Source organism: Oncorhynchus clarkii, unplaced genomic scaffold (genome assembly GCF_045791955.1).
Source record: "Oncorhynchus clarkii lewisi isolate Uvic-CL-2024 unplaced genomic scaffold, UVic_Ocla_1.0 unplaced_contig_337_pilon_pilon, whole genome shotgun sequence".
In the NCBI taxonomy this organism is placed as follows: domain Eukaryota; kingdom Metazoa; phylum Chordata; class Actinopteri; order Salmoniformes; family Salmonidae; genus Oncorhynchus; species Oncorhynchus clarkii.
In genome coordinates, this window is record NW_027260835.1 from 75,992 (window position 1) to 95,696 (window position 19,705).

Consider the following 19,705-nt stretch of genomic DNA (forward strand, 5'->3'; position numbering starts at 1 on the left):
AGCTAATAACATATCAATTTACGTCAGCACTTGTAGGATGTGTAGTCATGGTCCCCATTCTGTAAGGTCTACAGACAATGTAGCCAAGCCAGGGTGCCATGGTTGGATGAAAATGTGCTGCTATCCTAACATATTACCCACTGCAGGTTGTAAACGAACAACAGCATGTAATATTGTAATCTCAAATGAAGTCTAATAAGCATGAGAAATGTAAAAGAAAAAAAAGGCCATGGTCAGATTTTTTATTAGTCAAAAAAGCTCTGAAAATGTTTTTCACGAAGCAAAGATACAGCGGCCACTCATAATGGAGGTTGAAGCCAGATTATGGAGCCTGAGCTCTCCTTCACACGTAACAGTATTGGGAACCACTGCTCTGTCAATTGCAAATCAAATGTGATGGTATTCAAAATGTAAAGACAAATCCAATATAAACTATTGTATCATAGGAGGCTGCTGATGGGAGAACGGCTCATAATCATGGTTGGAACAGAACAAATGGAATGGCGTCAATGGCACCTGGAGACAATGGCACCTGGAGACAATGGCACTTTGGGTCAGGTGAACCTTTATGTAAGAGGAGAAGGCTTTGTACTGACTGTTCTAGCTAGATCTACAGTATAGTACACACTACCATATAGGCATAGATCCATCCACAGGTTATAACTGTGAGATTTAGGGAGTGATGATGATGGGGAGTAGAATGAACACTGCTGCAACCCCATAGGGGTACAATGTTTTCTAGCCCTTCTCAAATTCACATCGCTCAGACTGGAGGCCTCAGCGTGACCTCTGACTTCCCAAAGCGAGGGCACACTGGGAACGGAGGTCAATTCAACGTCTATTCCACGTTGAAATGACGTGGAAACAATGTTGATTGAACTAGTGTGTGCCCAGTGGTAATGCTCCATATGCCAGTGTGCCAGAGCTGACCTGTCAGGCAGTGTGGGATAGGTTGGTGATTGTCCTGCCCTGGGCCTGCATGGGTGGCCTGGGATGAGTAGACTTGACCTCTCAGAAATAGTAGGGGTATGTGGGTGATTGTCCTGCCCTAGGCCTGGGTAGCCTGTGATGAGCTCAGCATCTCAAACACAACATGACTCGGCAAGCCTGAAGACCAGCTATAAAATGTGGGTCAGATGCAGGTCAAACAGCTGCCAAACTAAAGGTAACTGTTTCAAATAATGAATCCACGATGCGATAGAGATTTATCGGTGTTTGTAGCATGACCTGCAGTGTTTCTGACGACTGCCATTTTGAATTGTAACTGATCAGACTGTGGATTTGTTCTTTGGGCTTTGAAGAAATGATGCTTGATGGAGAAACAGATTAGCACTGCTTAATTTACAGCAAAGAAGACCACTACAGTATTTAATACCTGCTGAAGCAAAGACTGGTCTTTCCTGGACATTATTCTGTAACTGCAACATAACAGCAATAGCAACAATTTATGAATGAGGTGAAACGTGACAAGGGATGGTTTCAAATAGGACTGGACAATAGGATTGAAAAATGCATTGTCTTCGCTATCTAAACTATCAAACAGTTCTATTCAGCTTGAACGAAAAATGAATTAAATGATTCTCAACCACGACATGACAATGTTGACTTGACAAATACAGCACACATTGGAGTCTATACAGTCTAGCAGCAGTTTGGTTAGTGATTAGCCTTGGTCGATGCCATGCTAATACCGTCAATATAACAAAATGTCAGCATTCATCTCTGTAGTAGGACTCTGCACCCTTACTGGTCATGTGACCTGACCAAGAAACACTGGGCTAGAATAATAATAACCCGACCAAGAAACACTCTGGGCTAGAATTATAATTTGGGCCCTGAGTTTTTTCTGGTGAGGTCACCTGGTACCCATATTGGGTACAATATCTACTCATTCTACACTTCTACTAATCATGGCCTTGGACTGAATGCTGTATCAAATAAAACACTGTGTACAGTACACACACACACACACACACACACACGTGTACACTCACTCTCTCACACACACACAGAGAGAGAAACTGTTCAATTACATAGTAAGGGTGCATTCATAGTTATCGGGGGACTTCATACAGTCATCATTAGGTCATGTGATTCCAACTCTGTAACTCTGTTCAGCTGTGCGCTGTAGGTCCATGACTCACTGATGAATATTTGTCCACAGCAAATATGTCTTTCTGAGGTTAAAAAAACCCACTAAGGTCAACCATAATGTTAAACCGACTTTACGGAGTCCATATTTGGACAGTATAAGTCTCAGCAGGACTTGTGCCAGCAAATTAACAATGTGGGATATCATGTGTTTTTATGTCATTTCAAAGTAGTCCCAGTATCTCTACTCACCTTGGTGTAGTGATCCCGAGGTGATGTGGCCTGCTGCTCACTGTTGTATTAAGTAATACAGTATCTAAGAATAGAGGCATGTTACTAATTCCACATTCTGCCCACCATTTTGGACACAATCTTTGTAAACAGACAATATGCACACAGTGAGTCTGCTATAGTCCTAGTCTCACTTTGGCATACTTCCTACGTCCTAGTCTGCTATTTATCTTGGCTACAGGACAATGTGACAAAGACTGATTGAGGTGGTGGTTCACCCTGCTAGTGTAAACATCTGTGCAGGGAATCCTTGTTCTCCATGGTTAAGTCTCGTCTGCTGTCAATCAGTAACCGTAGGTAACAGTCTGGGACATGTCAAAGTGCTCTGCAGCGGAAAACGCATCTTTCTTATTAGACCATTTCAGGTAGCACTTCCCGGTTTCAGTCTCTTTTCTTCCGTTTGGGGCCTAATGAACACAACCCTGTTCTGGTCCTCACATGATCCTGTCACTGTCCACCAGCGTCAATACACTCAGTACACATCTTCAGCTTTCCACCCAAACACCGGAGAGCAGTCACAACTACAGTTTGTATTCTCTCCTTTATGAAGATTTCACAATGTATGGGTTTTACGACCAGGAAAACCCAATGTCATGTCATTGTATGTCTTTTAAGAAAGTAAAGAGAGAGTTGGTAAACAGAGATATGAGACATAAAGAACATGATAACAGCCGTTGAGGAGCAGACACCATGAGGGCTTAGTTCCTTTGGCATTTTTTTAATCTCGTCCACAGGGAGAAGAAAATGCTTACAAAATATCACACCATGAGATCAACTACAATCACTCTCCCTATGTGAGCTGTTCATAGGGCATGATAACAGGTCAGGATGACCGATTCCACCTGCAGAAACACCTGTGTGTTTGTTTCTCTCTCTGTGTGTGTGTGCGTGTGCGTTTTGTTAGTTTAATTGTTTGTGTGTGGTGAGCTTGTGAGGTTGAGGGAGAGTTGATGTGAAATCAAAGATGTCTGTATAGATCGCACATAAGGGATGCATTAGAATTAACAAGCATCAAATGCTGGTCTGCAGGTCTCCATTGAGCAGCGTGCTTTGAGTCTCCGTGGGGTCATTCATCATGCGCGACTTGTCCTGCTTGCTGTCGCTGCGCTCAATCACATCCAGCCCGCCCACCTTCTTCCGACACAGAACGTTCTGGAAGCTCTTCTTGAAGTTCTCCGACAGGAACGCGTAAAGGATGGGGTTGGCACACGAGTTAGCGTAACCCAGGACCACCACGAAGGCAAAGGTGCTTCTCAGGAAGGGCGTGGTGGAGATGGTTCCTGTCACCGACGTCACATTGAAGACATAGAAGGGCAGCCAGCAGAAGACGAACACGGCAACCACGATGGACACCATACGGGTCACCTTCCTCTCCGAGCGCTTCCTCTTAGTGGACCCAACACGGATCCCTGACGACTTCACCTAAAAAAATTATAGATTTTATTTGTATAGCCATCTTTAAAAAAAACATTAATATTAGAAGACCTGACACAGATCCCTGAGGACTTCACTTTAATAGTAGTATTAATTATAGATTTTATCTGTATAGCCCACTTTAAAATATAGGTAAATATAGCTACATTTCAAGGCACTTCACCGCACAGGCAAAAACAAAAGAAGAAAAGGATAGATTAAAGTAGACATACTGTGCTACCATTACAACATACGATAGATAGGTCACAACAATTTAGTCAGGATGAAATGAAAATAGAAGTATAGAAAGACGGCAGTAGTCATGGCAGTAGTCAGTCTCATCTATGTAAGTCCGCCTTGGTCTCAGGAGGTGACACTGATTATGTCCTAATATGGACACCGTAGTGGTGGCAGAACAATGTAAAACAAGTACGACCTTAATGATGATGGTGAGGTAACACAGGCAGATGACCATGAGACTGACCTTGATGATGATGAGAAGGTAACACAGGCAGGTGACCATGAGACTGACCTTGATGATGATGAGAAGGTAACACAGGCAGGTGACCATGAGACTGACCTTGATGATGATGATGAGAAGGTAACACAGGCAGGTGACCATGAGACTGACCTTGATGATGATGATGAGAAGGTAACACAGGCAGATGACCATGAGACTGACCTTAATGATGATGGGAAGGTAACACAGGCAGATGACCATGAGACTGACCTTGATGATGATGAGAAGGTAACACAGGCAGGTGACCATGAGACTGACCTTGATGATGATGAGAAGGTAACACAGGCAGGTGACCATGAGACTGACCTTGATGATGATGAGAAGGTAACACAGGCAGGTGACCATGAGACTGACCTTGATGATGATGAGAAGGTAACACAGGCAGATGACCATGAGACTGACCTTAATGATGATGGGAAGGTAACACAGGCAGATGACCATGAGACTGACCTTGATGATGATGAGAAGGTAACACAGGCAGGTGACCATGAGACTGACCTTGATGATGATGATGAGAAGGTAACACAGGCAGATGACCATGAGACTGACCTTGATGATGATGAGAAGGTAACACAGGCAGATGACCATTAGCGGGAGGAAGAAACCCAGGACGAAGGTGTAGAACATGAAGGCGGTGTAGTAGGCCTCCTCAGGCTCCGGCCACACGATGGTACAGAAGCAACTGTTGTGCTTGGTGATTAAACCGCTGTAGATTATGATAGGCAGGTTGACCAGGAGTGACACCCCCCACACCGCCAGGTTGATGGTCTTGGCCATACGTGGCTTGCGCCACTTGGTGGACCGGATGGGGTGCACAACGGCCAGGTAGCGGTCGATGCTCATGACCATAAGGCAGAAGATGGAGGTGAACTGGTTGAGTGAGTCCACGGTCATGACCACGCGGCACAGCACCGCACCGAACGGCCAGTGGACCAGCGCCAGCTGAATGGCGATGAACGGTAACCCCAACATGAACAGAACATCTGCGACTGCCAAATTCATGATGTAAATATTTGTGACCGTCTTCATCTTGGCGTAGCGCAGGATGACGTAGATCACAAGGGCGTTGCCACAGAGACCGATACCACACACCAGGAAGTAGAGGAAGGTGATGACCATGGTGCTGGTCTGGTTGAACGTGTTGTCGCCCGCATAGGTACCATTGGGTTCCGTTGACTCGTTGCCCAGAATAAAGCTGTCGTACATCAGGGGTTCTTCGGTTAGGTTGGGGAGCGAGGAGGGGAACACCCAGGAGTCCATGGTGGCACTGGTTCCTCAATGTCTCTCAGATATCCAAGGAACTCGGACTATGACATCCCACCTGCGTGGATGGAAGAAAATAACAGAATCAATGTGGCCTCTCGCACTCTCTCTGGCTCTGTCTCTCAGTCTCTTTCTCTAGGGAACAAACATTTTTGAAAGGCCTCACAAAATATAGCAGCACACAGTTACGAAATATAAATGTACGTTTACTCTCTGTTCCCCTCCCCCCTCAGATTTTCATTAGAAACAATCTTACTTTCTTTTGTCCCTAATGAACCTCAAAGAACATTGCAGTTCTTGTTTTTCTAAGTTGAGGTTACTTGGGGTAAATTGTTTTGGATTTCCAAGTCCCTCTGTTTAGCACCCTTTTTGTCCAAGCTCGGCTTAAACACGTTTGATAATATTAGCTTATTATATTAGCAATGACTAGAGGTGGGAAAAGTATCCAATTGTCATACTTGAGTAAAAGTAAAGATTCCTTGATAGAAAATGACTCAAGTGAAAGTCACCCAATGAAATATTACTTGAGTTAAAGTCTAAAAGTATTTGGTTATAAATATACTTACGTAGGAAGAGTAAATGTAATTGCTCAAATATACTTAAAAGTACAAGTTATTTCAAATTCCTTATATTATTAAACATGCATAATTTTCTTTTTTTTCTGGATAACCAGGGTCACACTCCAAGACAGACATCATTTACAAACAAAGCATGTGTGTTTAGTGAGTCTGCCAGATCAGGGGCAGTAGGGATGACCAGGGATGTTCTTTTGATGAGTGTGGGAATTGTTCTGTCCTGCTAAGCATTCAAAATGCAATGAGTATATTTGGGTTTCATGGAGTAAAAAGTACATTATTTTCTTTAGGAATGTAGTTAAGTAAAAGTAGTCAAAAATATAAATAGTCAAGTACAGATACCTTAAAGAACTACTTAAGTAGTACTTTAAAGTAGTTTTACTTGAGTACTTTACACCACTGAGTATAACAATATGAAGACTATTATGACTGTCTACAAATGCTTAAGTGTAGACTGTAGCATAACTAAAAGTGATTGTCTTTCCAGACAATGCAGGTAATTCTGCCCCCCTCAGCTCCGAGGACGGCACATGCTGTTGACTTAATTGATTAGGATGTTAATGAGTGTGCCACGCTTGTGCTGTTGCAATAAAACTATGCTCATCACAGACTACTGTAATAATAACCTGTCTCAAACCAGGAAGAGATGAGATGGCTTTTGAAACCACACAGGCAGGCTGACCTGGTTTAAATACTATTTGAAATTATTTCAAATACTTTACCTGGGCTTGATTGAGCTTGCCTGGCGTAATGGAACCAATGAAATAGTCCCAGAACTGTAAACCCCACACCTCTGGCACTCCAGACAGACTCAATCAAACACTCAAAGAACACATACTATTTGAACCCAGGTCTGGCACACAGGGCAGCTTGCTCTCCCCTACCTCCAATGCATTGGGTATGTATTTACTAATGTCCTTATGTAACTTGGTAACCACTGCGTAACCTGTGTTACAATCACACTTCAGACCATTGGTTCCTGGGGCCTCATTTGTAAGCCCTGCATACATAAATAATCGTTGACAGTATGGGCAGGCTACAGTATTGACGTGCAATAGGAGCGCGACATCATTACCTATTTAATCTCAGAGCCTATACCAAATCAAATCAAATCAAATCCAATTTTATTTGTCACATACACATGGTTAGCAGATGTTAATGCGAGTGTAGCGAAATGCTTGTGCTTCTAGTTCCGACAATGCAGTAATAACAAGTATCTAACTAACAATTCCAAAACTACTGTCTTGTACACAGTGTAAGGGGATAAAGAATATGTACATAAGGATATATGAATGAGTGATGGTACAGAGCAGCATAGGCAAGATACAGTAGATGGTATCGAGTACAGTATGTACAAATGAGATGAGTATGTAAACAAAGTGGCATAGTATAAAGTGGCTAGTGATACATGTATTACATAAGGATACCGTCGATGATATAGAGTACAGTATATACGTATGCATATGAGATGAATAATGTAGGGTAAGTAACATTTATATAAGGTAGCATTGTTTAAAGTGGCTAGTGATATATTTACATAATTCCCCATCAATTCCCATTATTAAAGTGGCTGGAGTTGAGTCAGTGTCAGTGTGTTGGCAGCAGCCACTCAGTGTTAGTGGTGGCTGTTTAACAGTCTGATGGCCTTGAGATAGAAGCTGTTTTTCAGTCTCTCGGTCCCAGCTTTGATGCACCTGTACTGACCTCGCCTTCTGGATGATAGCGGGGTGAACAGGCAGTGGCTCGGGTGGTTGATGTCCTTGATGATCTTTATGGCCTTCCTGTGACATCGGGTGGTGTAGGTGTCCTGGAGGGCAGGTAGTTTGCCCCCGGTGATGCGTTGTGCAGACCTCACTACCCTCTGGAGAGCCTTACGGTTGAGGGCGGTGCAGTTGCCATACCAGGCGGTGATACAGCCCGCCAGGATGCTCTCGATTGTGCATCTGTAGAAGTTAGTGAGTGCTTTTGGTGACAAGCCGAATTTCTTCAGCCTCCTGAGGTTGAAGAGGCGCTGCTGCGCCTTCTTCACGATGCTGTCTGTGTGAGTGGACCAATTCAGTTTGTCTGTGATGTGTATGCCGAGGAACTTAAAACTTGCTACCCTCTCCACTACTGTTCCATCGATGTGGATAGGGGGGTGTTCCCTCTGCTGTTTCCTGAAGTCCACAATCATCTCCTTAGTTTTGTTGACGTTGAGTGTGAGGTTATTTTCCTGACACCACACTCCGAGGGCCCTCACCTCCTCCCTGTAGGCCGTCTCGTCGTTGTTGGTAATCAAGCCTACCACTGTTGTGTCGTCCGCAAACTTGATGATTGAGTTGGAGGCGTGCGTGGCCACGCAGTCGTGGGTGAACAGGGAGTACAGGAGAGGGCTCAGAACGCACCCTTGTGGGGCCCCAGTGTTGAGGATCAGCGGGGAGGAGATGTTGTTGCCTACCCTCACCACCTGGGGGCGGCCCGTCAGGAAGTCCAGTACCCAGTTGCACAGGGCGGGGTCGAGACCCAGGGTCTCGAGCTTGATGACGAGCTTGGAGGGTACTATGGTGTTGAATGCCGAGCTGTAGTCGATGAACAGCATTCTCACATAGGTATTCCTCTTGTCCAGATGGGTTAGGGCAGTGTGCAGTGTGGTTGAGATTGCATCGCATACCAAGGCTGGACATACAGTATAAACCCAATAATCTGTTGATAAACTAAATATTGAACAACAATTTGTCATTTGCATGCAGTGGCCAAATGGCAATAGGTCCACATTATACAGGACGTTATTGTCACTATAAAAGGTGAATGGAGGCGTCTTCCAGGCAGAGTTTTAATGCTCGTTCAGGCGCACACAGTTTTATGACAGGCCTGATATATAACGGGAAACATGCAATGTATGGCTTGTGCCACGTTTATACATCTCAATATTATTGTAAGTGCACAGACTTTTCAGAAATGGCATATGCAGAAATTGAGTGTGAAATTTACATAACATCATAAATGAGGACCCTGGCCCTGGAGGTGTCTGTTGAGAGAGAGACTCTTGGTTGGCTGGTTCAGCTGCAGCCTCTGTCTACAGTCAGCCTGTGGTAATCAGTACTGGGTAAGCCCCATGATCTTCGAAGATTGATGGGGATAGACCTATATCCTGTCCACGAATGCATAGGCATCATGCTCCATTAAAGCCCATTAACCGAGGGCACATGTCCCCTGATTTGGATCCCATTTGGGATAAAATATACAGTGCCTTCAGAAAGTATTCAAACCCTTTGACTTTTTCCACATTTTCTTGTGTTACAGCCTGAATATAAAATGGATTAAATGTAGGTTTCTTTTTACAAATGAAAGCTCAAATGTCTTGAGTCAATAAGTATTCAACCCGTTTGTTATGGCAAAAAAGCAAGCATTGAATATCCCTTTGAGCATGGTGACGTCATGAATTACACTTTGGAGGGTGCATCTATACACCCAGTCACTACAAAGATACAGGCGTCCATCCTAACTCTGTTGCCAGAGAGGAAGAAACCGCTCAGGGATTTCACCATGAGGCCAATCGTGACTTTAAAACAGTTACAGAGTTTAATGGCTGTGATAGGAGAAAACTGAGGATGGATCAACAACATTGTATTTACCAACATAACACATCACTGAGCATCACTTCATATTTTCAAGCATGGTGGTGGCTGCATCATGTAATGGGTATGCTTGTCATCGGCAAGGACTAGGGAGTTTTTTTAGGATAAAAATAAACAGAATAGAGCTAAGCACAGGCAAAATTCTAGTGGAAAACCTACAGGCCAAATATACACTGCCGTTGCCTATCAAAATGACATTGAATGTTCCTGAGTGGTCTAGTTACAGTTTAGACTTGAATTGGCTTGAAAATCTATGGCAATACTTGGAAATGGCTGTCTAGCAAGGATCAACTACCAACTTCACAGAACTTGAAGAATTTAAAAAATAATAATGTGCAAATGTTGAACAATCCAGGTGTGCAAAGCTCTTAGAGACTTACCCAGAAAGACTCACAGCTGCAATTCCTTCCAGAGGTAATTCTAACATGTATTGACTCAGGTGGTTTAATACTTATCTAATCAAGATATATATTACTGTATTATTTTATATATATATATATATATATATATATACAGTGCCTTGTGAAAGTATTCGGCCCCCTTGAACTTTGCGACCTTTTGCCACATTTCAGGCTTCAAACATAAAGATATAAAACTGTATTTTTTTGTGAAGAATCAACAACAAGTGGGACACAATCATGAAGTGGAACGACATTTATTGGATATTTCAAACTTTTTTAACAAATCAAAAACTGAAAAATTGGGCGTGCAAAATTATTCAGTTAATACTTTGTAGCGCCACCTTTTGCTGCGATTACAGCTGTAAGTCGCTTGGGGTATGTCTCTATCAGTTTTGCACATTGAGAGACTTTTTTTTCCCATTCCTCCTTGCAAAACAGCTCGAGCTCAGTGAGGTTGGATGGAGAGCATTTGTGAACAGCAGTTTTCAGTTCTTTCCACAGATTCTCGATTGGATTCAGGTCTGGACTTTGACTTGGCCATTCTAACACCTGGATATGTTTATTTTTGAACCATTCCATTGTAGATTTTGCTTTATGTTTTGGATCATTGTCTTGTTGGAAGACAAATCTCCGTCCCAGTCTCAGGTCTTTTGCAGACTCCATCAGGTTTTCTTCCAGAATGGTCCTGTATTTGGCTCCATCCATCTTCCCATCAATTTTAACCATCTTCCCTGTCCCTGCTGAAGAAAAGCAGGCCCAAACCATGATGCTGCCACCACCATGTTTGACAGTGGGGATGGTGTGTTCAGCTGTGTTGCTTTTACACCAAACATAACGTTTTGCATTGTTGCCAAAAAGTTCAATTTTGGTTTCATCTGACCAGAGCACCTTCTTCCACATGTTTGGTGTGTCTCCCAGGTGGCTTGTGGCAAACTTTAAACAACACTTTTTATGGATATCTTTAAGAAATGGCTTTCTTCTTGCCACTCTTCCATAAAGGCCAGATTTGTGCAATACACGACTGATTGTTGTCCTATGGACAGAGTCTCCCACCTCAGCTGTAGATCTCTGCAGTTCATCCAGAGTGATCATGGGCCTCTTGGCTGCATCTCTGATCAGTCTTCTCCTTGTATGAGCTGAAAGTTTAGAGGGACGGCCAGGTCTTGGTAGATTTGCAGTGGTCTGATACTCCTTCCATTTCAATATTATCGCTTGCACAGTGCTCCTTGGGATGTTTAAAGCTTGGGAAATCTTTTTGTATCCAAATCCGGCTTTAAACTTCTTCACAACAGTATCTCGGACCTGCCTGGTGTGTTCCTTGTTCTTCATGATGCTCTCTGCGCTTTTAACGGACCTCTGAGACTATCACAGTGCAGGTGCATTTATACGGAGACTTGATTACACACAGGTGGATTGTATTTATCATCATTAGTCATTTAGGTCAACATTGGATCATTCAGAGATCCTCACTGAACTTCTGGAGAGAGTTTGCTGCACTGAAAGTAAAGGGGCTGAATAATTTTGCACGCCCAATTTTTCAGTTTTTGATTTGTTAAAAAAGTTTGAAATATCCAATAAATGTCGTTCCACTTCATGATTGTGTCCCACTTGTTGTTGATTCTTCACAAAAAAATACAGTTGTATATCTTTATGTTTGAAGCCTGAAATGTGGCAGAAGGTCGCAAAGTTCAAGGGGGCCGAATACTTTCGCAAGGCACTGTATATATATATTTTTTTTACAAATGTTGGAATTGTTCTTCCACTTTGACATTACAGAGTATCTTTTGTAGATAATTGACAATAAATGACAATTTAATCCATTGAATCCCACTTTGTAACAATAAAAGTCAAGGGGTTTGATTACTTTCCCGAAGGCACTGTACAATTCATTGTTTCACAGAGAATACGTTGAAATATATTGAATTGGGCCATCACTGCCCACACAAAAGCATTAGTAAGGGACTTGAGTCATGACATCTCTGTAGGAGGGCCCAGCTGTTTATGCACTCAGTCATTGGTTTCACAGCATGTTGGGTACCTCTTTTACCATTCAGCCTTAAAGGCCCTTATCAAGTAAAATCACACAGCAGATTAAAAGTTGCAACAGTAGGGCCCTGGTGTGTATGGAGAGCTTCCCTTGGAATTCTCTCTCCTTTTAATTACAAAATGGAACAGCTTCAGTTCTGCCTTTTATCACAAGTCTGAGTACAGGGTTACAGTTCATTTATGTTGTCATGTCTGCTAGTCTAGCTCACTGCAACACACACACACACACACACACACACACACACACATACACACACACACACACACACACATTTTTATTTATGTTTTTTATTTCACATTTATTTAACCAGGTAGGCCAGTTGAGAACAAGTTCTCATTTACAACTGCGACCTGGCCAAGATAAAGCAAAGCAGTTCGACACAAACAACAACACAGAGTTACACATGGAATAAACAAACATACAGTCAATAATAGAAAAATCTATATACAGCATGTGTAAATGATGTAGGTTAAGAGAGATAAGGCAATAAATAGGCCATGGTGACGAAGTAAATACAATATAGCAATTAAACACTGGAATGGTAGGATGTGCAGAAGATGAGTGTGCAAGCAGTGATACTGGGGAGCAAAGGAGCAAGATAAATAAACAAATACAGTATGGGGAGGAAGTAGATTGGATGGCCTATTTACAGATGAGCTATGTGCAGTGATCTGTGAGCTGCTCTGAGAGCTGATTCTTAAAGCTAGTGAGGGAGGTAAGAGTCTCCAGCTTCAGAGATTTTTGCAGTTCGTTCCAGTCATTGGCACACACACACGTATGCATGGACACAGACACACATACACGTACGTATACACACACACACACACACACACACACACACACACACACACACACACACACACACACACACACACATAGCATAGGGAAGTCATACAGTCAACTCTCCAGTCACAGCCCCCTTCCTGAGAACTGCTTGTCCTTCACTTGATACTAGACTATAGTCTTCCCTCAGTAAATAACAACCCAAAGGTTACTCCTCTACACTGTTATAGAAAATGTGTATTTATTAGGGGGTGGGAATGAATGCAAATTAGTATGTAAATGATTCCCGCCTATGTAATTGAAAGAAAGGAAGGACTGCGGCACCAAAATCAGTGAGCCGTGACAGAGTCAAATTAGAGTGCAGTTCGGTGTCAGCACGTAGTGGGAAGGATGCCCCCTGCCAACCTGAGATAATATCAACATCATAACATGTTTCATTATGCCAATTTGTCATTGCACCTCCTGTACAGTGAAAGCTGCCTCGGAGGCGTCTGAGATATGGGTATTGTTGTGTTAAATAAGCAACACCAGATACGAGGGAGGGGTATTTGGGATGTTGAAAACAAAACAGTAAAACAGATGATGACATTGCCTGGGCCACGTGTCCATGTGTTCGTCCCAAATAGAACCCTATTCCCTCCCTTTGTGCTGCACTACTTTGACCAGGGCCCATAGTGTCCACTGCCCATAGGGTGTCCACTGCCCATAGGGTGTCCACTGCCCATAGAGTGGCATTTGGGGCGCAGCCCGTGGGCTCCATTCTATCAGGTCCACGCTAGCTGACACCCACATAGCAGTTGTTTGGCAGTGTCAGAGGTGGAATTACATTAGAGCTGTCAAATCCACAAGTGGCTCCCGGCATTATACCTAAAGCATTATACCTAAAGCATTATCCCTAAAGCATTATCCCTAAAACATTATGCCTGAAGCATTATCCCTAAAGCATTATCCCTAAAGCATTATACCTAAAGCATTATACATACAGCATTATACCTAAAGCATTATACCTAAAGCATTATCCCTAAAGCATTATACATAAAGCAGTATACCTAAAACATTATCCCTACAGCATTATCCCTACAGCATTATACATACGGCATTATCCCTAAAGCATTATCCCTAAAGCATTATACCTAAAGCATTATACCTAAAGCATTACCCCTAAAGCATTATACATAAAGCATTATCCCTAAAGCATTATACCTAAAGCATTATACTTAGAGCATTATCCCTAAAGCATTATACCGAAAGCATTATCCCTAAAACAGTATACCTAAAGCATTATACCTAAAGCATTATACATAAAGCATTATCCCTAAAGCATCATACCTAAAGCATTATCCCTAAAGCATTATACCTAAAGCATTATACCTAAAGCATTATCCCTAAAGCATTATCCCTAAAGCACTATACCAAAAGCATTATCCCTAAAGCATTATACCTGAAGCATTATACATAAAGCATTATACCTAAAGCATTATACCTGAAGCATTATACATAAAGCATTATACATAAAGCATTATCCCTGAAGCATTATACGTAAAGCGACAGTCGCATTAGAAGAAATCCAGCCTTGTAAGAAAACCTCGATTAGGCTGATAGAAATCCTCATTATTTTGTTTATTGAAAAGCTAGCTCGTCACTTACTGTGCCAGAGACAAAGAGAGTAGCCCAACAACTGAAACGGTTGCTATCAATGCATTAAATTCACAACACTACTATACACTGAAGCATTTCGCTACACTTGCAATAACATCTGCTAGATATGTGTATGTGACAAATAAACATTTTTTGATTTGTACAAAACATTAGGAACAGCTGCTCTTTCCATGACATCGACTGACCAGGTGAAGCCAGGTAAAAGCTATGATCCCTTATTGATGTCACATGTTAAATCCACTTCAATCAGTGTAGATGAAGGGGAGGGGACAGGTTAAAGAAGGATTTTTAAGCCTGTGTCAAGAACTGCAATACTGCTCGTTTTTTCACACTCAACTGACACAACTGTGGGAAGCATTGGAGTCAGCATGGGCCAGCATTCGGGTGGAATGCTTTCAACACCTCAAAGAATGCCCCACCAAATTGAGGCTGTTCTGAGGGCAAAGGGGGGTGCAACTCAATATTAGCACGGTGTTCCTAATGTTTTGTACACTCAGTGTAATTCCCTGTTATATCCTGCATCCCGAATGGGACCCTATTACCTACATAGTGCACCACTTTTGACCAAGACCCATAGGAAATAGGGTGCCATTTCAGATGCATGATGCAACATGTTTGCTCCATGTTTAGATGTACATTTTGGACTTGTTGAAATGAAGTTGGTGGGTTGACGTTGGCTCCTGAACTATGAATAGATGCACTGTACAGTATGTATTGAATGCAACATTGAGCAATTCGTCAACAAGTGGTTCAGTCTCAGTAGTCTGGATCTAAGCCTAGTGGTAGAATTGAAATACATAATGAAATAGAATAAAATGAAATAGAATAGAATATAGAGAAGAATAGACTAGAAGAGCTCCTGTGGGTTGTTTAGAAACCTGGTTCATTGTTCTGCCAGATTACTTCCCTCTGTCTTCTCAGGCACTGCCTCAATAGAATAGACAGCATGTGGGCTGATTGGCACCTGATAGAAAAAGAGGCTGAAATACGGGATGCAAATACTGTCGCTGTCTGTCGGTCCCGAGCTCATTGGTGTGGAAAACTGTGAGGGGCCCAGTCAAAACAATGTTGATAGTTCGCTAGTGGACTGGACCCATAAATTAGAGTCGTCCCCCCCCCAAAGTTTGACCCTTGTTGCATTCAGGGGAGCTCATGTCTCATTCAGGGGGCAGAGCCCCCCCCCCCCCCTTTTAATTCACACACTGCCAAGGACTGTAAAACTGTGACCTGATACGTCTCTGCTTGGCACTCAGCATTAAGGAGATAAGGAGGTATGAGATTTCGGTTAAGGCCCAGCCTAGACTAGCATAGACTAGCGTCCTGTCCATGAGGTTACTCAAGCTGCCTCACGCTACAGAAGCAGGATAGGCTCTTGCTCCAAGGCGTTCTGGGTCAGCTCGCATAAACCAAGGCTGTCTTAATGCTTTACAGTGTATTGATTTAGAATATAATAAAATAGAATGTGTGGGCTGAACCTGCACCTGATAGATTGAAATCTTGTTCCGAAACATTACTCCTGTAATCTCTAATCTCTTCAGGCTCAATGCTTTATATTGCTTTGGTTTAGAATATAATATAATAGATCTCTGTTCAGGCACCTGATAGATGGTCTGCCAGTTTACATCACTTTCTCTTCACTGGCTGGGTCAACGCTTTACATTGCTTTGGTTTAGAATGGACCACATGAGTGCTGTTCAGGCACTACCTGACAGATTTCTACCTTGTTCTGACAGTTTACTCTGCTCTGTCTTTTGAAGCACTGGATCCTTACATGTTATTCTTATTATTATTATTATACATGTAATATTACCTTTATTTAATTTGGCAAATCAGTTAAGAACAAATTCTTATTTACAATGACGGCCTAGGAACAGTGGGTAAACTGCCTTGTTTATGGGCAGAATGACAGATCTTTACCTTGTCAGCTCAGGGGATTTGATCTAGCAACCTTTCAGTTACTGTCCCAAACCTCTAACCACTAGGTTACCTGCTGGTTACTGGCCCAAACCTCTAACCACTAGGCTACCTGCTGGTTACTGGCTCAAACCTCTAACCACTAGGCTACCTGCCGGTTACTGGCCCAAACCTCTAACCACTAGGCTACCTGCTGGTTACTGGCCCAAACCTCTAACCACTAGGCTACCTGCTGGTTACTGGCCCAAACCTCTAACCACTAGGCTACCTGCTGGTTACTGGCCCAAACCTCTAACCACTAGGCTACCTGCTGGTTACTGGCCCAAACCTCTAACCACTAGGCTACCTGCTGGTTACTGGCCCAAACCTCTAACCACTAGGCTACCTGCTGGTTCTGGCCCAAACCTCTAACCACTAGGCTACCTGCTGGTTACTGGCCCAAACCTCTAACCACTAGGCTACCTGCTGGTTACTGGCCCAAACCTCTAACCACTAGGCTACCTGCTGGTTACTGGCCCAAACCTCTAACCACTAGGCTACCTGCTGGTTACTGGCCCAAACCTCTAACCACTAGGCTACCTGCTGGTTACTGGCCCAAACCTCTAACCACTAGGCTACCTGCTGGTTACTGGCCCAACGCTCTAACCACTAGGCTACCTGCTGGTTACTGGCCCACACCTCTAACCACTAGGCTACCTGCTGGTTACTGGCCCAAACCTCTAACCACTAGGCTACCTGCTGGTTACTGGCCCAAACCTCTAACCACTAGGCTACCTACTGGTTACTGGCCCAAACCTCTAACCACTAGGCTACCTGCTGGTTACTGGCCCAAACCTCTAACCACTAGGCTACCTGCTGGTTACTGGCCCAAACCTCTAACCACTAGGCTACCTGCCGCCCCTTATGTCGCATTCTAACTCAACGCACTGTAGAGCACTGGCACGATGCACCTGATAGCTTGCCATCTTGTTCTGCCACCTTACTCCGCTCTGTCTTTTCAGGCACACAGTGACTCTGTCACCAACGTTTAGCGCAGTGATTTAAAGGGCTGTGTGGGAAATCTGGAGTAGACGATAAGGAGCTACTCATCTGTTTGTTCTTGCAGCAACAGACCCTGTTGAGCCGATGATCAGAACATTCAAATCCACGTTTCCGATGTGATCACAGAGAGTGGTCAGGGATTGGAACCATCAAAATTGAAATACGCGCAACATGAAAGAGTTAATCCAATGACAGTTATCTGATAAAATAGTGTCATAAATCACACAGTCTATGAATGTGACAATACATACAGAATTATAGACTAGATAATTTTTTCATACACCTAAATTGACAGAAAATGTCAGTTGGAAAATTGTAAGACCCGATATAACATTGCTTTTAGATAATGACACATTTCTATATTTTCCTTACCTTTAAAATCGATTAAATATAATCCAACGTAAAACTTTATTCCGTTTATCTGAGTTCAATGGGTCTTCATTTCCCACCATGAAACATTCTCAAACACCTCTCCAATACGTTCAGCCGAAACGAGGTTTGTCAGCTCTGCCATTTGAATTCACCTTTCAAAATAAACAACCTTTGATAATTTGCCATCATGCTGAAATAAGTTATAAAAAAGATCGAGATCATTGAAAATTTGTCTACGCAAGAAAATGAATAAATGTATGTGTCACGACTCTGTGCGTCTGGCTACATGGTAAGGTGCGCACAGAGAATGCCTTGAGTGAAAAGGGCCGGGTAGAGTGGAGATGCGGAGCGCGCGCAGCTTGTATTAGCTACTCACAGCTTGTAATGACACGCACCGGGTAGACACCTCGTACAGGGCTGTTGCTGCTGCTTGCTACTGTTCTCCAGCCCGAAACACAGATGGAGTTACTGGTCCATTATTTCCCCGTTCCTTCTCCGTTTCCTCCCATTTAATAAAATAAAAGCATGCAGTAACCTCGTTGTCACCAGGCTATTACGTTAGGACTGAGCCAGCACACTACGAAAAGATGAAGGTGGTTAGTGAGCTGAAGCCTTGTTTACCTCCGGTCTTCATTTGAGTTGTGAGATTAAACATAATTATTGGAAATGTCATGATTTATTGATTATAGGCGTATATATCATCAAGTAATATATTGACCAAATGTATTGAAAATGATAGTCGTTATGTTAGCATAATTATTAGAGCTAAATTATGCCAGATACCTCTTGTATTTTTGCTGTGCAGCCTATGACAAACATACTGTTCATTCGAACTGGATTGTGAAAGTAGCCAACCAGTGGGGTAGAGGAGGGGACATTAGACACCATACCAGCCAGCGTCACACATAGCTTTGAGTGGACGAGAACCAAGTTCTTCACACAGTTGCGTTTACCCTTCGGTTCATCGACAGCTTCCAATCGCAAAGAAAGACAAAACAACATGCAGCTGACAGACAACCGTTATCTTTGGTATAAAAAGATCGGCAAACACTGTTCTGTTCCGTCATGCTGACCTGTTGCACTCCCATGAGCATAGTTAGTTGTTGACCTGGGTTCAAATACTATTCGAAATCATTTAAAATACTCTAGGGCTTGATTAAGCTTGCCTGACACAAGTCCCCCAAAATTCAAAACTCTTGGAAGGCAGAAAAAAAGCCCCAAAAAAGGTAAGTGTTAAAAATATTTGTAACAGTATTTGAACCCTGGTATGAAACTGTGTGGAACAATAATTATTGTGTAACAGATTAAACTACCATGTCCTTTCCTCTAATGTTTTGTGACCAGGGGGAAGAGTCAAAGTGAGTCCCAAATAGCACCCTATTCACATAGCCGCGGGAAGTAGGGTTGCTGCGGGTGCTGCGGGACCCCTGAAAAATCGGAATATATAAATATCTATATTATGATAATTTTTTTCTCTCACAAAAGTAGTGCACTGCGCCTTTACTAGTCCTGTATTAGAGGATCAATATAGCTGTCTGTAGCGTTCTTACTTGCTGTAGCGTTCTGACTTATGTCATTCGTGCTGCTGGCACTCTTTGGACATGATCCTTGCCATCCTACAGAGTGTAAGCCAGTCAGCGGACATTCCCGGGGGGTTGTATCTGTGACACTGCAGATAAAAGCCATGGCTGTGTGTGTCAAACCGAATCCTGCCTCTT

The 19,705-nt window shown here is 42.9% G+C and overlaps 1 protein-coding gene and 1 long non-coding RNA gene across 4 annotated transcripts; both read right to left on the bottom strand.

Annotated features, from left to right (window-relative positions):
• Nucleotides 1–228: 228 nt before the first annotated feature.
• LOC139401862 (uncharacterized) lies at nucleotides 229–2,334 on the bottom strand. Its single transcript, XR_011633172.1, has 2 exons — nucleotides 1,795–2,334; nucleotides 229–1,759 (listed from the first exon to the last, which is right to left on the bottom strand). It is a non-coding gene; the product is annotated as an uncharacterized lncRNA (long non-coding RNA).
• A 22-nt stretch (nucleotides 2,335–2,356) lies between these two features.
• On the bottom strand, nucleotides 2,357–18,804 carry LOC139401861 (somatostatin receptor type 2-like). 3 transcript variants are annotated; one of them, XM_071145852.1, is made up of 3 exons: nucleotides 18,771–18,804; nucleotides 4,865–5,636; nucleotides 2,357–3,804 (listed from the first exon to the last, which is right to left on the bottom strand). In XM_071145852.1, the coding sequence occupies exons 2-3, from the start codon at nucleotides 5,573–5,575 to the stop codon at nucleotides 3,394–3,396; spliced, it is 1,122 nt and encodes a 373-aa protein (XP_071001953.1). In that variant the 5' UTR covers nucleotides 5,576–5,636; nucleotides 18,771–18,804; the 3' UTR covers nucleotides 2,357–3,393. The 3 variants fall into 3 exon arrangements, with proteins under 3 accessions (XP_071001953.1, XP_071001954.1, XP_071001951.1); XM_071145853.1 differs by lacking the exon at nucleotides 18,771–18,804 and adding an exon at nucleotides 18,364–18,751; XM_071145850.1 differs by lacking the exon at nucleotides 18,771–18,804 and adding an exon at nucleotides 17,988–18,357.
• Nucleotides 18,805–19,705: the final 901 nt, after the last annotated feature.